This window comes from Daucus carota, chromosome 2 (genome assembly GCF_001625215.2).
Source record: "Daucus carota subsp. sativus chromosome 2, DH1 v3.0, whole genome shotgun sequence".
In the NCBI taxonomy this organism is placed as follows: Eukaryota; Viridiplantae; Streptophyta; class Magnoliopsida; order Apiales; family Apiaceae; genus Daucus; species Daucus carota.
Genome location: NC_030382.2, coordinates 49,769,440 through 49,784,510, shown reverse-complemented (window position 1 = coordinate 49,784,510; position 15,071 = coordinate 49,769,440). Strand labels below are relative to the sequence as shown.

At 33.6% G+C, this 15,071-nt stretch overlaps 2 protein-coding genes across 10 annotated transcripts; both read right to left on the bottom strand.

Moving 5' to 3' along the window:
* Positions 1-548: 548 nt before the first annotated feature.
* LOC108209632 (ATG8-interacting protein 2) lies at positions 549-6,412 on the bottom strand. Its single transcript, XM_017380636.2, has 3 exons — positions 6,273-6,412; positions 3,589-4,440; positions 549-971 (listed from the first exon to the last, which is right to left on the bottom strand). The coding sequence occupies exons 2-3, from the start codon at positions 4,414-4,416 to the stop codon at positions 867-869; spliced, it is 933 nt and encodes a 310-aa protein (XP_017236125.1). The 5' UTR covers positions 4,417-4,440; positions 6,273-6,412; the 3' UTR covers positions 549-866.
* A 1,882-nt stretch (positions 6,413-8,294) lies between these two features.
* On the bottom strand, positions 8,295-14,450 carry LOC108210278 (uncharacterized). Of its 9 annotated transcripts, none has more exons than XM_064087976.1 (6): positions 14,085-14,450; positions 13,247-13,375; positions 11,555-13,136; positions 11,365-11,478; positions 11,124-11,258; positions 8,295-10,649 (listed from the first exon to the last, which is right to left on the bottom strand). In XM_064087976.1, the coding sequence occupies exons 1-3, from the start codon at positions 14,391-14,393 to the stop codon at positions 12,975-12,977; spliced, it is 600 nt and encodes a 199-aa protein (XP_063944046.1). In that variant the 5' UTR covers positions 14,394-14,450; the 3' UTR covers positions 8,295-10,649; positions 11,124-11,258; positions 11,365-11,478; positions 11,555-12,974. The 9 variants fall into 9 exon arrangements, with proteins under 9 accessions (XP_063944046.1, XP_063944044.1, XP_063944040.1 ...); XM_064087974.1 differs by having other exon boundaries at positions 11,365-11,470; XM_064087970.1 differs by having other exon boundaries at positions 8,295-9,962; positions 10,564-10,649; positions 11,124-13,136.
* Positions 14,451-15,071: the final 621 nt, after the last annotated feature.

Below are 15,071 nucleotides of genomic sequence, written 5' to 3'. Positions count from 1 at the left end.
CTATAAATTGTTGAAAAAAGTAACGTGACTTCTGTTTTTAAACTGTTTTTTTATTTTAATGTTGTGATTTAACTTCTATTTTTAAACCGTTTTTTTTAAATTCTAATGTCGTTTTTGGTTGATTGATGTAAATAGAATGAAATGAGCAAACACAAAAGAAAATATAAGAGGTAAGAGGAAGTTTTGAAGAAAAAAAAAAGCAAAATTATTATAGATGAGAATGGACCATTCCTTTTCAAAATTGGGATGTGAACTCTAGTTTAGGATATAAAGAGTGGAATGGGGAAAAAAATGAAATTTTTGAACAATTATTTTTAATATAGTTCAAATTTCATTTTCTGGCAAACAAACATTTTTAATTTCAAATCAGACATGGCTTAAACCCATACTTAGAGTCTAAGCCGACCCTATAGTCACCATTCAATGCTTATTTGCCACGTACAAATATACAATGCCTTTCAAAGTAAACAAGCTTATTTGCCACATTCAGTGTTCTGTCACCTCTGTGCATTAGAGAGAAAACACACACAAGCCATAGATAGTTTGAGAACAACAAAAAAGACTACAAATATTAGTATCACAATTCATCCCCAGGCCCAGTACAAAGCATTTAGTTACCAAGCAATATACAGTATTGATACGTAAAAGTTTTGATCCAATATACATCGCTGGTATTAACAACTTCTGTAAAGGGCGCCAAACCCAAACGAAGGTAATTGTCGATTAAAGCAAAATATAAACAAGTAGCTCTTTTCCGTCTTCAAAGGATAGATGTTAGGTTTACTCCACAAATTCTAGAAACCACAACCTAAAACATCTCATATCCTCGGCTCTTTGTGTTTGTTATAATCTTTTTCGTCATCATCTTAACGCTGGGATGTGGTGCTGCCTCTAATAACTGAACCACTCCGGTGCCCACCCACTATAACATCTTTTAATCGGGACAAGGGGCCCAACATCTTGCTCATCTTCTGGAACATTGCAAAGAGAAATTGAATTACTAAATAATGACTTAATTGCTAATAAAACCAGGGTTGCAACCAAAATAACAAAAAGACCATGTACAATAAAGAATCAAGTAACACCCTCATTCCATTTTAATTGTACTGGAATACAATTCAAAGTATATTATACTCCACAACTCTAGTAAATGTGAAGGACTTGCAAACATGTCCTAATCTCATGTGCATACAGCATAAAGAGAAAGGGAAGGATCTAGACAAACCAAATAAGAAAGACAGCTGTGAGCATATATGAACGGTTTTCCAATTTGCTGTTGGATGGATGTAACAACTGAATGTAACGTACTATTTTGTGACTGCAATGACTTTGCTCGTTTAAAGTTGATCCTCGTGCAACATTTGTATAAATTTCGGATAACACTGTTAATTCACACGTAAGCTAATAACTAATTCGATAACCTTCTACACAACACCAACAACTACATAAACTATATAAACATACAAAAATCAAGTTATATGACCTTTTAAGTGCTCTGAATTTACAAATAAATCATACTTAAGAAACCCACTAGGCACAAGGTAATGTAGAGTACGTTGTTGAAAAAATTGGCAGTAATAATATTATGCAGATATGACACATATTTATCGAGTGTTTAACACAAAAATATACTCCCTCTGTCCCATTTTAACTGATGTTTGACTTTTTAACACGTATATTGAGGTGTAAAAAAATAACATCTGCACTCAATAAAAAATTTCAATTCTTATCTCAAATAAAAATTTAGATTCTAAACTTTTATTTGATATGAATTTTACAAAAAATAATTATGTTTAGATGTGATTTTTTTAACACCTTAAAATACGTGTAAAAAAGTCAAAAGCAGTTAAAATGGGACGGAGGGAGTAGTAATTAAGACTCTTAAGCAATAATTAGGGCTTTTATAATATTTGTTAATTTTTATACATAATTTTCTATCACCTTATACCAGATTCATTAAAACATAACCTTAATTTTAAAGCAAAAATACTCTTGCCTTACAACTCAACACATGTTGCTATAATTTAATTTAATCATATAAAAATTGATGATTTGTTCTAATAATATTTAATCCGAGTACAAAATTTCTCTATCACACTTGTTCCCAGATTCATTTAAATATAACCTCAATTTTACAGCAAGAAAACTCTTGCCTTAAAACTTAATGCGTATTATTATTATAAATTAATTTAATTGAAAAAGTGTTGAACTGTTCAATTAACCATTAATGTGTGTACATTTACATTATTTCTCATACTTAAACCCAGATACATTTAAAATATAACTTCAATTTTACAGCAAGGAAACTCTTGCCTCAACACTTAACACGTGTTATTATATTACAATGCAATCAATTACTCCCTCTGTCCCTCTCATTTGTTTACAGTTACTATTTTGGGATGTCCCTCTCATTTCTTTACATTACCATAAATAGTAAGTTTTTCTCATCATTACACCCACTATCTTCCCCCACTATCTCATATTTAACAATAAAAACTACTATTACACCCACTACTTTCCTCCACTATCTCAAATCTATTATTAAATATTGATAGGTCCCACCACTTTACCCACTTTTCATCTAACTTTACTCATTTTTCATACATTGTCTTGGTCTCCGTGTCCCCCTCCAATGTAAACAATTGAGGGGGACGGAGGGAGTAGAAAGTAAACATATTATTTAAATTAGCAACACTGATACATCTACTTTAGAAGCATATCAGTATATATTTGAGATAATAACTATAGAAAAAATTGATCGACATAATGCAGGTGATAATTGTACTTGTGTACTAAAATCCAAATAAACTGCATCACCAAGCTCATGCTGTATTACTATATAATTTAAAACATCAATCATATTAGACACTAAAAAACATCACGGAATACTTTTTAATAATGCGGGTACAATTCAATAACTACATACTGTAATATATAGACCTCATAAGCTCTAATTCATGGCATTCAAAGGCCAGTGAGTAACCATGGTATTTACTGAAAAAGTAAGTGCAGTTCATGGACATATATGGAGGCAAAGTAATGGAGCATTTCAATACAAATCAAAACAACTGATGTACATAAGAAACTGAACTATGTCATGCTTTCTCTTCCCCAAAAGTTTGACACTTGGACCTCAAGGAAGTTTTTATTAGGTGAGAATGAAGGACACAGACAATGAGAGAACTGCTTGTAGAACACATGGGGTGCACTATGAACAAATGCTCCTACAAATTTACAACTTTAAGAAGGTTAACTAATAAAGTTTTTGGACACTCAAAAAAATTTACACTGGCATTCTTTATGATAAATCTAATTAATCAAGGTCTGGAAAGGAACATTTAAACTTTAGGATAAGGAATTTGAAAACATCTCTACTGTTTCTCTCCTATATCTATCTGTATCTCGCTCCAATCTCGTCTATAACCTCTATCTTAATCCTATACGACTCATGCTTTACTTATTAGCTTGCATTGCAACATATAAAACTCTATCATTTGATTAACATGTTATAACCCAAGAGCCATATTACCCAGCTATTGGAGTTTAGTTGTTTTCGGTTTTTATTAAGCAGCAACTTTAAAACCATACCTCATCACCATAGGGCCACTTGTGTTGCAGCACCTGCCATCTCTGACCAATCACTACAAGGCCCATGACTGCTGCAGCAATGAAAATAGACCAGACAGCATTTGCTTCTTTTGCATGAGCATATAGAGAAATAGCTCCCCTCTTCCACCAAGCTTCACAGGGAAGGTCAGAACCATCGTCTTTATCTCCATCCATATGCTTTGGTGATCGAGAAATGTTTATATCTAATCCTTCTTCAGATGCATCAATTGGTTCAGCTAATATTTTGCTCTCCCCAACTAGGGCAGATCCACCAATAGTTGCTTCACCATGGACACATGTAAGTTTAGTAGCACTGTATATACTCTGTTCTTTATCCACCGAAGTTAAGCTGTGGTGTGCCATGCCTTCTTCAAATTCTGTACCACTCATGGACAAACTTTTACCCTTCTCATCAACAAACTGCATCCCAGGAATTTCATCTGTCATATGCAAAGTTTTGACATCCCAATTTTCTCCATCTTTAGTACTAGATATACCCCCTTCCTCTGCCACAAGATCAGGGGCATCATCATTAACCTGATCGGCATGTCCATCAGGGATTTCAATCTTTTCTGGGACCAAAGGCAAGTTCTCATGTTCACTTGGTGGGAAGACGAAGTGACGAGACATAAACATTGCTTCAGAAGTACCCTCTTTTTCCTCGCCAACTGGGTGTCCTTGGTCATCATCATTCAATTTATCTTGCTCTGCACCAGGAGAAGCAGCATATGCTGAAGCACTGAGAGATACAACTTCCCACTCATTCCCATGTGTAGGAACTTCTCGATTTTCCTCGTTTTTTGCCATCCAACAAAGGGTATAGTATTCACACTTTGCATGAGCAACAAATGTAGACAAAGAATATGGTTAGATTCTTATGAACACAGCAAGAACAGTAATATATTAGGTCTACACGTACTTGTAAAATAAATTACTACGACATACAAAGTCAATATCAGAGCAATAGAGGAACAAACAACCTCAAGAAAACTGATCTTGAGCTTAAAACTTAAGCATCAAACTGCCTATCAAAATATGATGTCGTCTAAATTTGAACCATGTGATGATAACTCTAAATATCTGTAAATTTTTTACTCCTATATGATAATTTTGACAATTTCTCAAAACCTTGGACTTTGTACCTCACGTAACTCCAATGTCGGCCATGGCTTAAGAATTTAGAACTCAAAAGAACCAGAGACCTTTAATTATAAAAGGCTGATACGAAAATAACAGTAAAAAGAAGTAAGAACAATCTATTGATATCAATAACTCCTGGAAGTAATTATGGTCATATTATTAAAGATAATGAATTACTATCTAAAACAACATAAGAATTGATTTCGACAAAATCCAAATATACAACAGAGCTATTAACCAACAAGGACATGTACACTTTGTTTACCAATTAATCATCAGCCAATGATGATTATAATCAGGACAGAGTAGAAAATAACACTGATAGCTGTCAGTGTGCAGTGAACATGAATGAGCATGGAGACTCATCTTAGGGGACAAGATTAGCCTTACGCATTAAAACTTGACGCATACATCATTTTTAGTATTTAATCAAAATTTAATTAGACGGCCAACAGTTGGCAGCTTATAACTGATAATTCAAATGAAGTCAAAGGGCCTTATTTGAGTACCAATCCAAGATGAAAATAAAGTTACAAAGTTCTTATGAAGTTAACCAATCTCGCAAAAGGAACTATATATATTTGTAAAATTCAAGTATCTACAGTAAGAATATCTACAACTATTTAGCAATAAAATTATCTAGAACTGGATTGACAAGCACAACTTTACAAATTAACATCGTCCATCGCTTTTTACACAATTTCGTTATTGACAACTACACCTCTCGTCTTGTCCCAATCAAATCCTTAATATATCCAAAATAGCCTTCAAATTATCCAACACGTAGTCTATTGTTACACAGTTTCACTGAAAGTTTGACCTCTCCAAAACAATCATTAATATAATTAATGCCTTTCAAATTATTCAAAACTGTCTTACAGCACCGTATTTTCAGGAACTAGCATGTTCATCTTCCATTCATTAATAACATTCTTACACTTACAACTCCACCTACTTAAATCTATCACTATTATACACAAACAGACAAACTATCATCTACCTAATCCAAAAGTATAAACGTAATTTTACACAGAAAAATAATTGAAGAAACGATTTAACTAAATTATCCAAGTCAAATAAAACCAAACCAATCTACACATATACATATAACTCCTCTATCCAAAAATTGATCACTGTTTATCTCAATCTTTAAACCGACAGCTTCACCTCTCATGATCTATCATTAACATATACTAGTAACTACGCGAATCACGCAAACTAGTTTACATCACCGTGATTTCATACAACGATAAATGATCAATTTAAACAATTAATACTTCAATTCAACTAAATTCACAACTCTAATCACACGAATTGAACTCCTTACCAGGAGTCACGATAAACAACCAACAAACAGCCAATCAAAACATGAACTCAACCAAATATTATAAAAACACATGATAAATCCAACAAAATCGAAAATAAATCAATTAATACAAGAAATCACGCGATCGGATCTACATACAGAACAAAACTGAGCAATTAATTCAACGAATAAACGTGATTAGAGGTAGATTACTTACAGAGAAATAGGAGGTGTGGATAAATGATTGAGGAGAAACGAAAGTGCCTCGGGAAGTGTAGAGAAGAAAAAGGAGTATTATATTCAAGTAGTGTGTATTTACATGTAGATTTTGAAGTAGAGGGGATATAGGAGACCGGGAATGCAGGTAATGTTTTTAGTGTTAACCGCTGTATTTGACCTGCTATTAGAGGTTAATTACGTCGTTTAGTGGAGTTGGCTTTGGTAATTCCCGGTAATCTATGTTGCGTGCAATCAAGGATGTGAATCTTGTCATTTTTTATACAATTATTATGCACACAACTATCATTAACCAACGACTTCAAAGAAAGTGGTGTAATTTTGCAAATACAACCTCCATTTTAAAATATGCGTCGTTTGATTTTTTGGCACACATTTTTAAATATTTTGACCGCTTAGTTAAAATTGTTTTTTATTTAAATTTACTTTTTTTAATTATAATATTAATCATGTACATTTATTCAAATTTTTTTTAGAAATAATGATTTTAACTGTGCAGTCAAAGCTCTTAGAAATGAGTACCGAAAAATCAAACGACTTATATTTCAAAACAGAGGGAGTAAAACACAGTCAAAGCTCTTAGAAATGAGTACCGAAAAATCAAACGACTTATATTTCAAAACAGAGGGAGTAGAATACAGTTTTGCACCATCTTGTGGAATAAAATATGATTCTTAGTAATATTTTGTAATTTAAAAATAATGGACTATGAGATATATAAAAAATTGTCATCTAAATGAAAATCATGTAAATATGTTCTTCAGTATCTAGACATTAAAAGTTTAATGAATAAGAAAAAAATACGGCACGATGATGATATATCCTAAAACTTCGATTTCTATTTGAGGTCTTGATACCGCTATCTAACCAAAAAATTCCATTTAATTAGATACATAAATACCTTCAGTAGCATAAATTATCGTAATCTTAGTTATTATATTTGTGATCACATGAGAATGTTTAGCATTGATTTATTAATTAATAATTTTTTATTTTTAAAAGAAGATTCTTTTTATATTAAAAATATCAATCAAATATATTTATTATATATAAATATATTCATTGGGATAGTACATGTCTGTTTTTAAAATCTAACTTGTATTGTTATTCATTTGGAGTTAATCAGAAGTTTCATTTCTTAATATGAAAATCGTTTTTGATCTTGAAATTTCTAATTAGATTTCATCAAACTTTTTTTAGATTGAAACGGCTTTGTTTCGATTTTAATTGCTACATTTAAATTCATTAAGTTTGTTTGGTCATAATAAATTTATATTATGATGATATATTATATTTAACAGTGATTGACTCTTTTAAATTGAATTGATTGATTGATGTCATGAATGTTTTTATAAATGATTTAAATGTTAATTGTGCCTTGTTGAGGCGGATTTGTACCATTCGTGGGTGGCCATGCATATATTTCTGCTTGTAAGAAGCAATTTACTAATTTTAGTTACTTTAGTGTCTACCCAAAGATCTTTATTTGGTTGACGCTTTATTTTATTTTTTTACTTTAAAAAATATATATAAACACACTTTTAGAAATAATTTATTTTTGGATATATTATCCTTTATATTAATGTAATGTATATAATTTTTATATGTACTCATATTCTTCTTATTTCGTGTGTTTTTTGCAGGATCGTTGGTAGAAATTTATATGGATTTTTCTTCTCAGACATTGAAGTATTATTATCTAAACGTCCGGAAATATCTTGCACGTCTTTCGGTTAGATGATAATCTTTTTTGAATGAATGAAATCTTTTGAAGCGATCATGGTATCTCGAGATACAACTCATCTACGAGTATGTAGACCCTGTAAAAAAAATTAATAAAAAAATAAAAAATAAAAACACACACTTAATTAGTTAAGAACCAACCTCCTCAATTTTCAATGATTGCTAATTTAAACAAAGATTATCACAATAGAAGGTGGTTGAATGTAATGTTTTCAAATAAAATGAATTTCTTAAACATGTCATTCTTGTAAGCCAAATATCTTATTACCTTAAAATAATAATTTACAGTAAAAATATAGATTCCGTACCAACCAAGTCAGATAATAATATAAGAGGACCCTGTTTTAATTCATTTGCCGTGGGATCCCAAAGTTCTAACATTTTAAATGGGTTAAATGACGTTTTGGTCATTGAACTGACCTATAACTTTCACTTGGATCATCGTACTCAAAAAGCTGTCAGTCAACTGATTACACTGATAAAAAATTTCAAACAGGTCACTACCCGTTAGCAACGTTAAAACATGGACGGAAAGATGAATCAGCAGCTGATGTGGCTTGTTTTTCACCAACGTGGCAGTTTGAAACGTGGCAATCGGGTCATATAACCGTTGCACACTTGCACCCACCCATTTAAAACCCAAACACCCATATCTTTTCTCTACTCTTCCTGTATCTTCATCTTCTTATCTCCTCTCCATCTTCATCCTAGTTAAAAGCAGGTACATTCAAACACAAGATGATAAGAGGAATGTATACTTACGTTGTTTCATCTCCAGTTGCCCGATTCCCATCTTCGCCATTCGATTCTTCACCACAACTCTCCGATTCACCATCCACAGCATCATTAGTTGCACCTTCTTTATTGACTTCGTCTTCAACATCGTTTGGTCGAGTAACACGAACTTCAATACCCGATCGAGTCCGCACCATGGTTGCAATTAGAGTTTAGATGAGTTAATTTGGGGTTAATTTAGGTTAGAGTGAAATGATATGAACTGAGTAGATAGATCGGGGGTTTTATTGCTTGGGTCGGGTCAAAAGTTGGGTGGTTTTATTAGTGGGCGGGTTAACGAGCTGATGTGGCAGCCCATGTGTAACATTTTAACGGAATATCGTTTAAAGTCAAAGGTATTTAACGGCTGTGAAAATTTTATTGTGATTGATGATTCATTTGAAAATTTTTACTAGTTAAATGGCCTGACTGACAGTTTTTTGAGTACGATGACCCAAGTGAAAGTTATAGATCAGTTCAGTGACCAAAACGCCATTTAACCCCATTTTAAATTTACATCGTAGCATACTACAGTAATCTAAAGGCAAAGTTGCAGCAACTCCCTCATATGATCACAGTTTGATCTGCTACAAGATTTCTTACAGTCTGATACGGTCATCGAATTTAGCTCTCACCATCTGATCAAAGGGCAAGCTCTTTGAAAAGACACACAAAAACCACTCAAGAGCAAATAGAGGACATCAAATCCCAGAGCTTCCAGACGAGTGGCTATTCATATTTTGAACTAAGAAAATGAATATAAAATGCTCAGTAAAAGATTGTTGAACTGGATGAGAAGTCCTCAAATTTCAACCAGTATCAGGATCAATTTATTTCGTTAGAGAGTTGCAGAGAAGACATAGCAGCAAAGACCACAATAGTGTGTAAAGCGGAACATATATGAAGGTCGTCGTCAGGACTGCCTATCTGCTGCAGTTCGGAGGCAAGACCGGGGGAAAACCTGGAATTGTTGATTAAGCTTGTTATGAAGCTTCCAGTTTTCATTATCTTCAGGTAAGGACGCGTCAGGCTTTTCTTGGCAACGCATGAAAGATGAACAGTTGCTTCCATCACTGCACTGAAGCCTTTTTAAATCAAGAATTTGTTGCAGAATTAAGCAAGTACTTTCCTCTCGTTTGCCTCTAAGAAATACCTGAAAGATGAAGCAGCAAAGATGAACAGTTTTTGAACATTACATGATGTACGCTGACAAAACCACAATGTTAGTTGCTAATATGAGTAATTTGCAGCTGCTCATTGTATTTGAACGCATGCTAGTATGAGTTACTTATTCTGTGAGCCAGCCAATCAATACTCCAACTTGTTTGGGTACTTAAACTTTCAGGGCAAAGTCACTTCCTATTTATAATTAACCTCAAGAAATCTCACAGCGAACTGAGTAGTTGTAGGCCAAAGGAAAGGTTGCATAGTATACTAACTCGATCACAAGCAAAAACACTGGCAGCATCTACACATATAAATTCCTATTTTTAAAGCCTGTTGTATAAAGTTGCTTATAAAGCAGTTCTTAAACAGATACAACTAAAACACTCGACTGAGCTTACGAAATAAATTACTTGAGCCATGTCCAACACTTCCGAAAGAATATTTTGATGACCCTTCTCTTTGTTTTTACACACTGAATGATCTATATGAAGTTTACATAACTTAGTAACTATATAATAGAGACATTTTACTGGAGTTATTTAGGGACACAAAAATATGTCACTGGAGTCCATTATAATTTATGGAACCTGGAAATGGCTTCATATATATTATATTGCTTCAGCTCCCATCCATTCCAATGCACAGAAACTTGGAAAGCAATCATCTTTCTATCCTGAAAACGAAATAAATGTAACAAGTGGATTGTAATTATATAAAAACCTAGCTGCTATGGCAATCAAATAATTTCCTTGTGCAGATATGCCAGTCATTGTGCCGAGATTTGTTAGACTATCATCTGAAAGAAAGTTTAACGGGATCTAATAATCCCTCTCCAATCGTGGAGGTCTAGGAACCATTACAGGTCTAGAGATACTAGAAAAACTCAGAAGTAATCAATTTTAATCAAAGAGATGGGAAAAAGTAACTGTGTCTATGTCTTGTTAAGGCACCTTCCTGTATTTTTTTCTTTAACTAGAAATATACAATTAATCATTATTAAAACTTTATGCAGGAAGAGATAACAAGTGTCAACCAGTCCATGCAAGTGAGAATAATGTCAATATAAAAAAAAAGCAAATAAATTGAATCATATACAGCAGATGCCTGTAGTAGAATAATGTTCTTCAACCAAGAGATAAACTCCTACCTTGGGATGTTTACAACTTAATCCCGCTTTCTGTTCAGTGCCTGAGCGTGAAGTCAGAGATTCCACTCTGGATAATGCTGGAGAGCTTACAGTTTGAGAAGGAGACTGCAGTAACGCGTGTCGTGTGACAACTTACTGTGCATGTACCCAGACACACATGACATGGAAGGATATTGATATTGAATTATTGATTACAACTATAATTGAAAGCATAAGCACCCAAATCAAATTTAGCTCTTACCCTCTGATCAACCTCTAAGGGCAAGCTCTTTGAAAAGGCGCCCAAAAACCACTCGTTAGCAACTAGGAGAACATCAAATCCCAGAGCTTCCAGATGAGTGGCTATTCTGCATTCCTTCTCGAAGCTTTAAACCCCACCAGAATCCAACATATTAGAAGACTAGTCAAAGAACTTAGAGATATTGTATTACCTTGGACATTTTAAACCGTATATCCTTAAACACCCTTTGTTCATCAAGGCATCCTGGTAAGCTTGTCGTGTAACAATCACTAGCTCAAACATTCTCCAAGAGGACAGCTAGCATCCATAAAGCATCCTCTTCACATTCATTACAATCAACAATAACGCTCCAATATAATTTAACCCTGCATCAAACTATATGTCCAGTTTCATTAGAGCAATTGCAATTCGAAAACCAATATCGACATTACGCGTGCTTCTATAAGATAGACCTAAGTGATACCTTGACTATTGAGGCAATAGAAAAGCTTTTTGCTGAATCTAATCAAGTACTCTAGAACTTCATATCATGACTAATAGTACAAGTCAGAACGCTCTCAGAGGGAGTTCAGTAGTATTGTTCATGAAATTTGTTCCTAATATCCATTTAGGTTTTAAAATTTAACAAAACTTGTAAAATGTTGAAGTGAATAAATTATAACAACCTTTTCTTATATCCGTGCTATAATTTCGTAGGTGTGTATCTAAAATCGGGGATTGAATTGCTACCACGTGCTTAAGAGCAACCATCAGAACTAGAAACATAGTCAACTAAAAAAATGCTTACCGAAACAGTGTTGAAACCTTCCGATGCCACAGCAATGAGAAAATGTTCCAGAAACGATGGCATCAACCAAGCAAATACATTTATGCTGAAAGCAATATTGGTTCCAGCTAGGATGCTGCCACTACTTTATATCGGGTTCGACATAATTCTTTAGCTATCAGTAGTTCAGTACCTCCACAACAAAAATTCTTCATCTTGTTTCAATTTTAGTTTGCTTATAAAGGAGCCCCAGTCGGCACTAGGTATTTACAATATATTTTGTGATCAAAATGATTCAATTTGCTTTCCCCTCGATGATCCCTGTCCAACAAGCAGATAAATTTCTGGGTTTTGATTTATGGTTTTGTTTTTTACACCGGGGGTAGGGTACAACCTACAACTTGCAACACCCTCGGAGAAAGATGAAGCTGCAAGCAGTTCAAACACCACTGTCTGTTCAGTTGGTCCAACTTCAAAGAGAAGTTAAAGTAAGCAGCTTCTCACTGACATTTCCAACATATGACTAAAAAGAGTATGCTGGTGTATATAGACATGCTAAGCGCATATATGGAGTAATCCAACATTTTCCACGGTACTCAAAAAGTTGCCACAGATGCGTTTATGTGAGATAGAAAATCATCTATTAATATAAATAGGTGCTCGTTAGTCATTATTTAAAGATAACGGAAAATACTATCAATCAGACAGCAAAGACGCTGTTGCGGCTGAGGAAACCACTAAACTAGTCTGCACATTGCCAAAACAACATCCCTTGCTTTTCCTGATATAAGATGGTCTGCTCAGGGGTATAACTATTATTAGGCTACTATAACTCATCTGTCTGCTATTCGTCAGTCTCGGCCGATCTGGTATAGTCTACCTTGTCTTCATCCCCGTGATGTTTTTGAAATTCAACATCAAACGGAGCATCACCAGGTCTTCGAAAAATCTGGTCTCCTATCTTAACCTCATATGCATCTGGTTGGTTCAGTATGAAATCTTTCAACTGGGTAAGTAAAAAAAATTGTGTCAATACAGCACTTGTTCAGCTGTACCAGTTATGCATGAGAGCACTAGCTTCATGCAAAAATGTGTACTCGGATAAGTAAACCTTACCTCAAAAGAGTCTTGACCTTTCTCCAATGTGAACATAATTGTGCTCAAATCAACTCCCATGAACTTTACATCAAGAGTCCCAGTTTTTGAAAGTTTGGTCCACTTCAATGCAATCTCTGATACCATATCCTTCAGACACAATACAAGGTTAGATCAGCTACTAGTGTGCAAGCATCGATTCATCTAATATATGTGTGTCAAGTACGGTCTGCAACAAATTATTGACATCTTCAACTTATAACGGCTCCCCAAAGAGAAAAGCCCCAATAGAGATACAATATATTAGGTTTCCGCTTGTAATTGTACAAATCTTTAACACAGTTATTGTAAAATATTTTGATCCTATATTATCCAGATCTCAATACATTTAGAAACCCCTGTGAAGTCTGTACGGATTCTGTGATTGTCAAAAAATATGATTACCATTTTACCACTAAATATGTAGAAATTTGGGTTCAAATAAACGATAAATTTATCATCTAACGAGTTAGGCATAACTACTGACATAGCGCTATAAATTCTACACTCTTTGGGAGTTTAGCATAATTAATACTTGCATTGCCGCATAGATCTCTTGTTTATGAAGCACAATCACAGGTTTACCTAGGGGTTGCAATGCCTAAAATTTAGGTTTTATATTTATCTTCGTCACTATGAAATTTTAATGATCATACCGAAATTGACATGTTTACGAATACGAACTCGAAACTCAGAGTTAACACCCTTTTCCCCAAGAAAATTCTAAATAGGCATCAACACAGTTCTAAACAACTATCAGTAATCGTACACAACATAAATATGCAAACAATGACTAAAGAGGGGCCACATACATACGTACCGGTTTTCTCCGCTGACCTAACCGGAGCTTAACAAAGCCAAAAGCCGGGCCGGTTTGGTACTTCATCATTTCCGTTTGCATCTTTGTAAAATCAGTTTGTTGGGAGAAATCAATGTCCGGCAAATCGGCGTCGGGGGACGATTTCTTTTTGCCCCATTCTTTCCAGGCTTCGTCTTCTTCATTGTCGACGACGTCGTCTAGATCGTTTGTGATGTGAACACGCCGCTTTCCCGCATCTGCAATCTGATAAAATAATATATTCTGGGAGATTACGAGGAGGAAGAGGGTGGAGCTGGATATGTAGTTCATTGCTTGTATACTCCTTTGCTGTTGCCTGTTAGTTGCAGCTTCTTGTATACGCGATTAATTAACACAGATACTACTTTTATCAACACAAATTTAGAATTTTCGTCCACATTCATCATTTTCTTTTATAATTATACTCCCTCCTTTCTTTAAATATATACTATTTCCAAATTTATTATCTATAAATTACTTTTTAACATCATTTTATTAATTAATTTTACGAAATTATTATAAAATTAATAAATTGAAATTTAATTGAATTATATTAACTAACTTAATATATTATATAATATTAAAAAAATATAATATTAATCACATGAATTTTCATTCCGTTTTCGAATCAAAACCAAACAGATAAAAGAATTCAACATTATTCCTTCCTTTCTTCGCATTTCCATTTCTAGATTTCATTTTATTTCCCTGAACCAAACGACTCCTAAATTGATTTAGTTCCGTCATTATGGTATTATGAACTTGTTTGTCAGTCTGAGTCTAAAATTCGAATTTAAATTTAATTTTAGTATAAAACTAAAAATATAACTGTTTGCATAATAAATTAGGAATCAGTCTAAAATTAAAAATAAATTTAAAACTGAATTAAGATCAAAATTAGTTTGAGATAATTTTTTCAGTGACTCGATTTTTCAGGCCTTTTTTCAAATAAATGTAATTATAACTCAT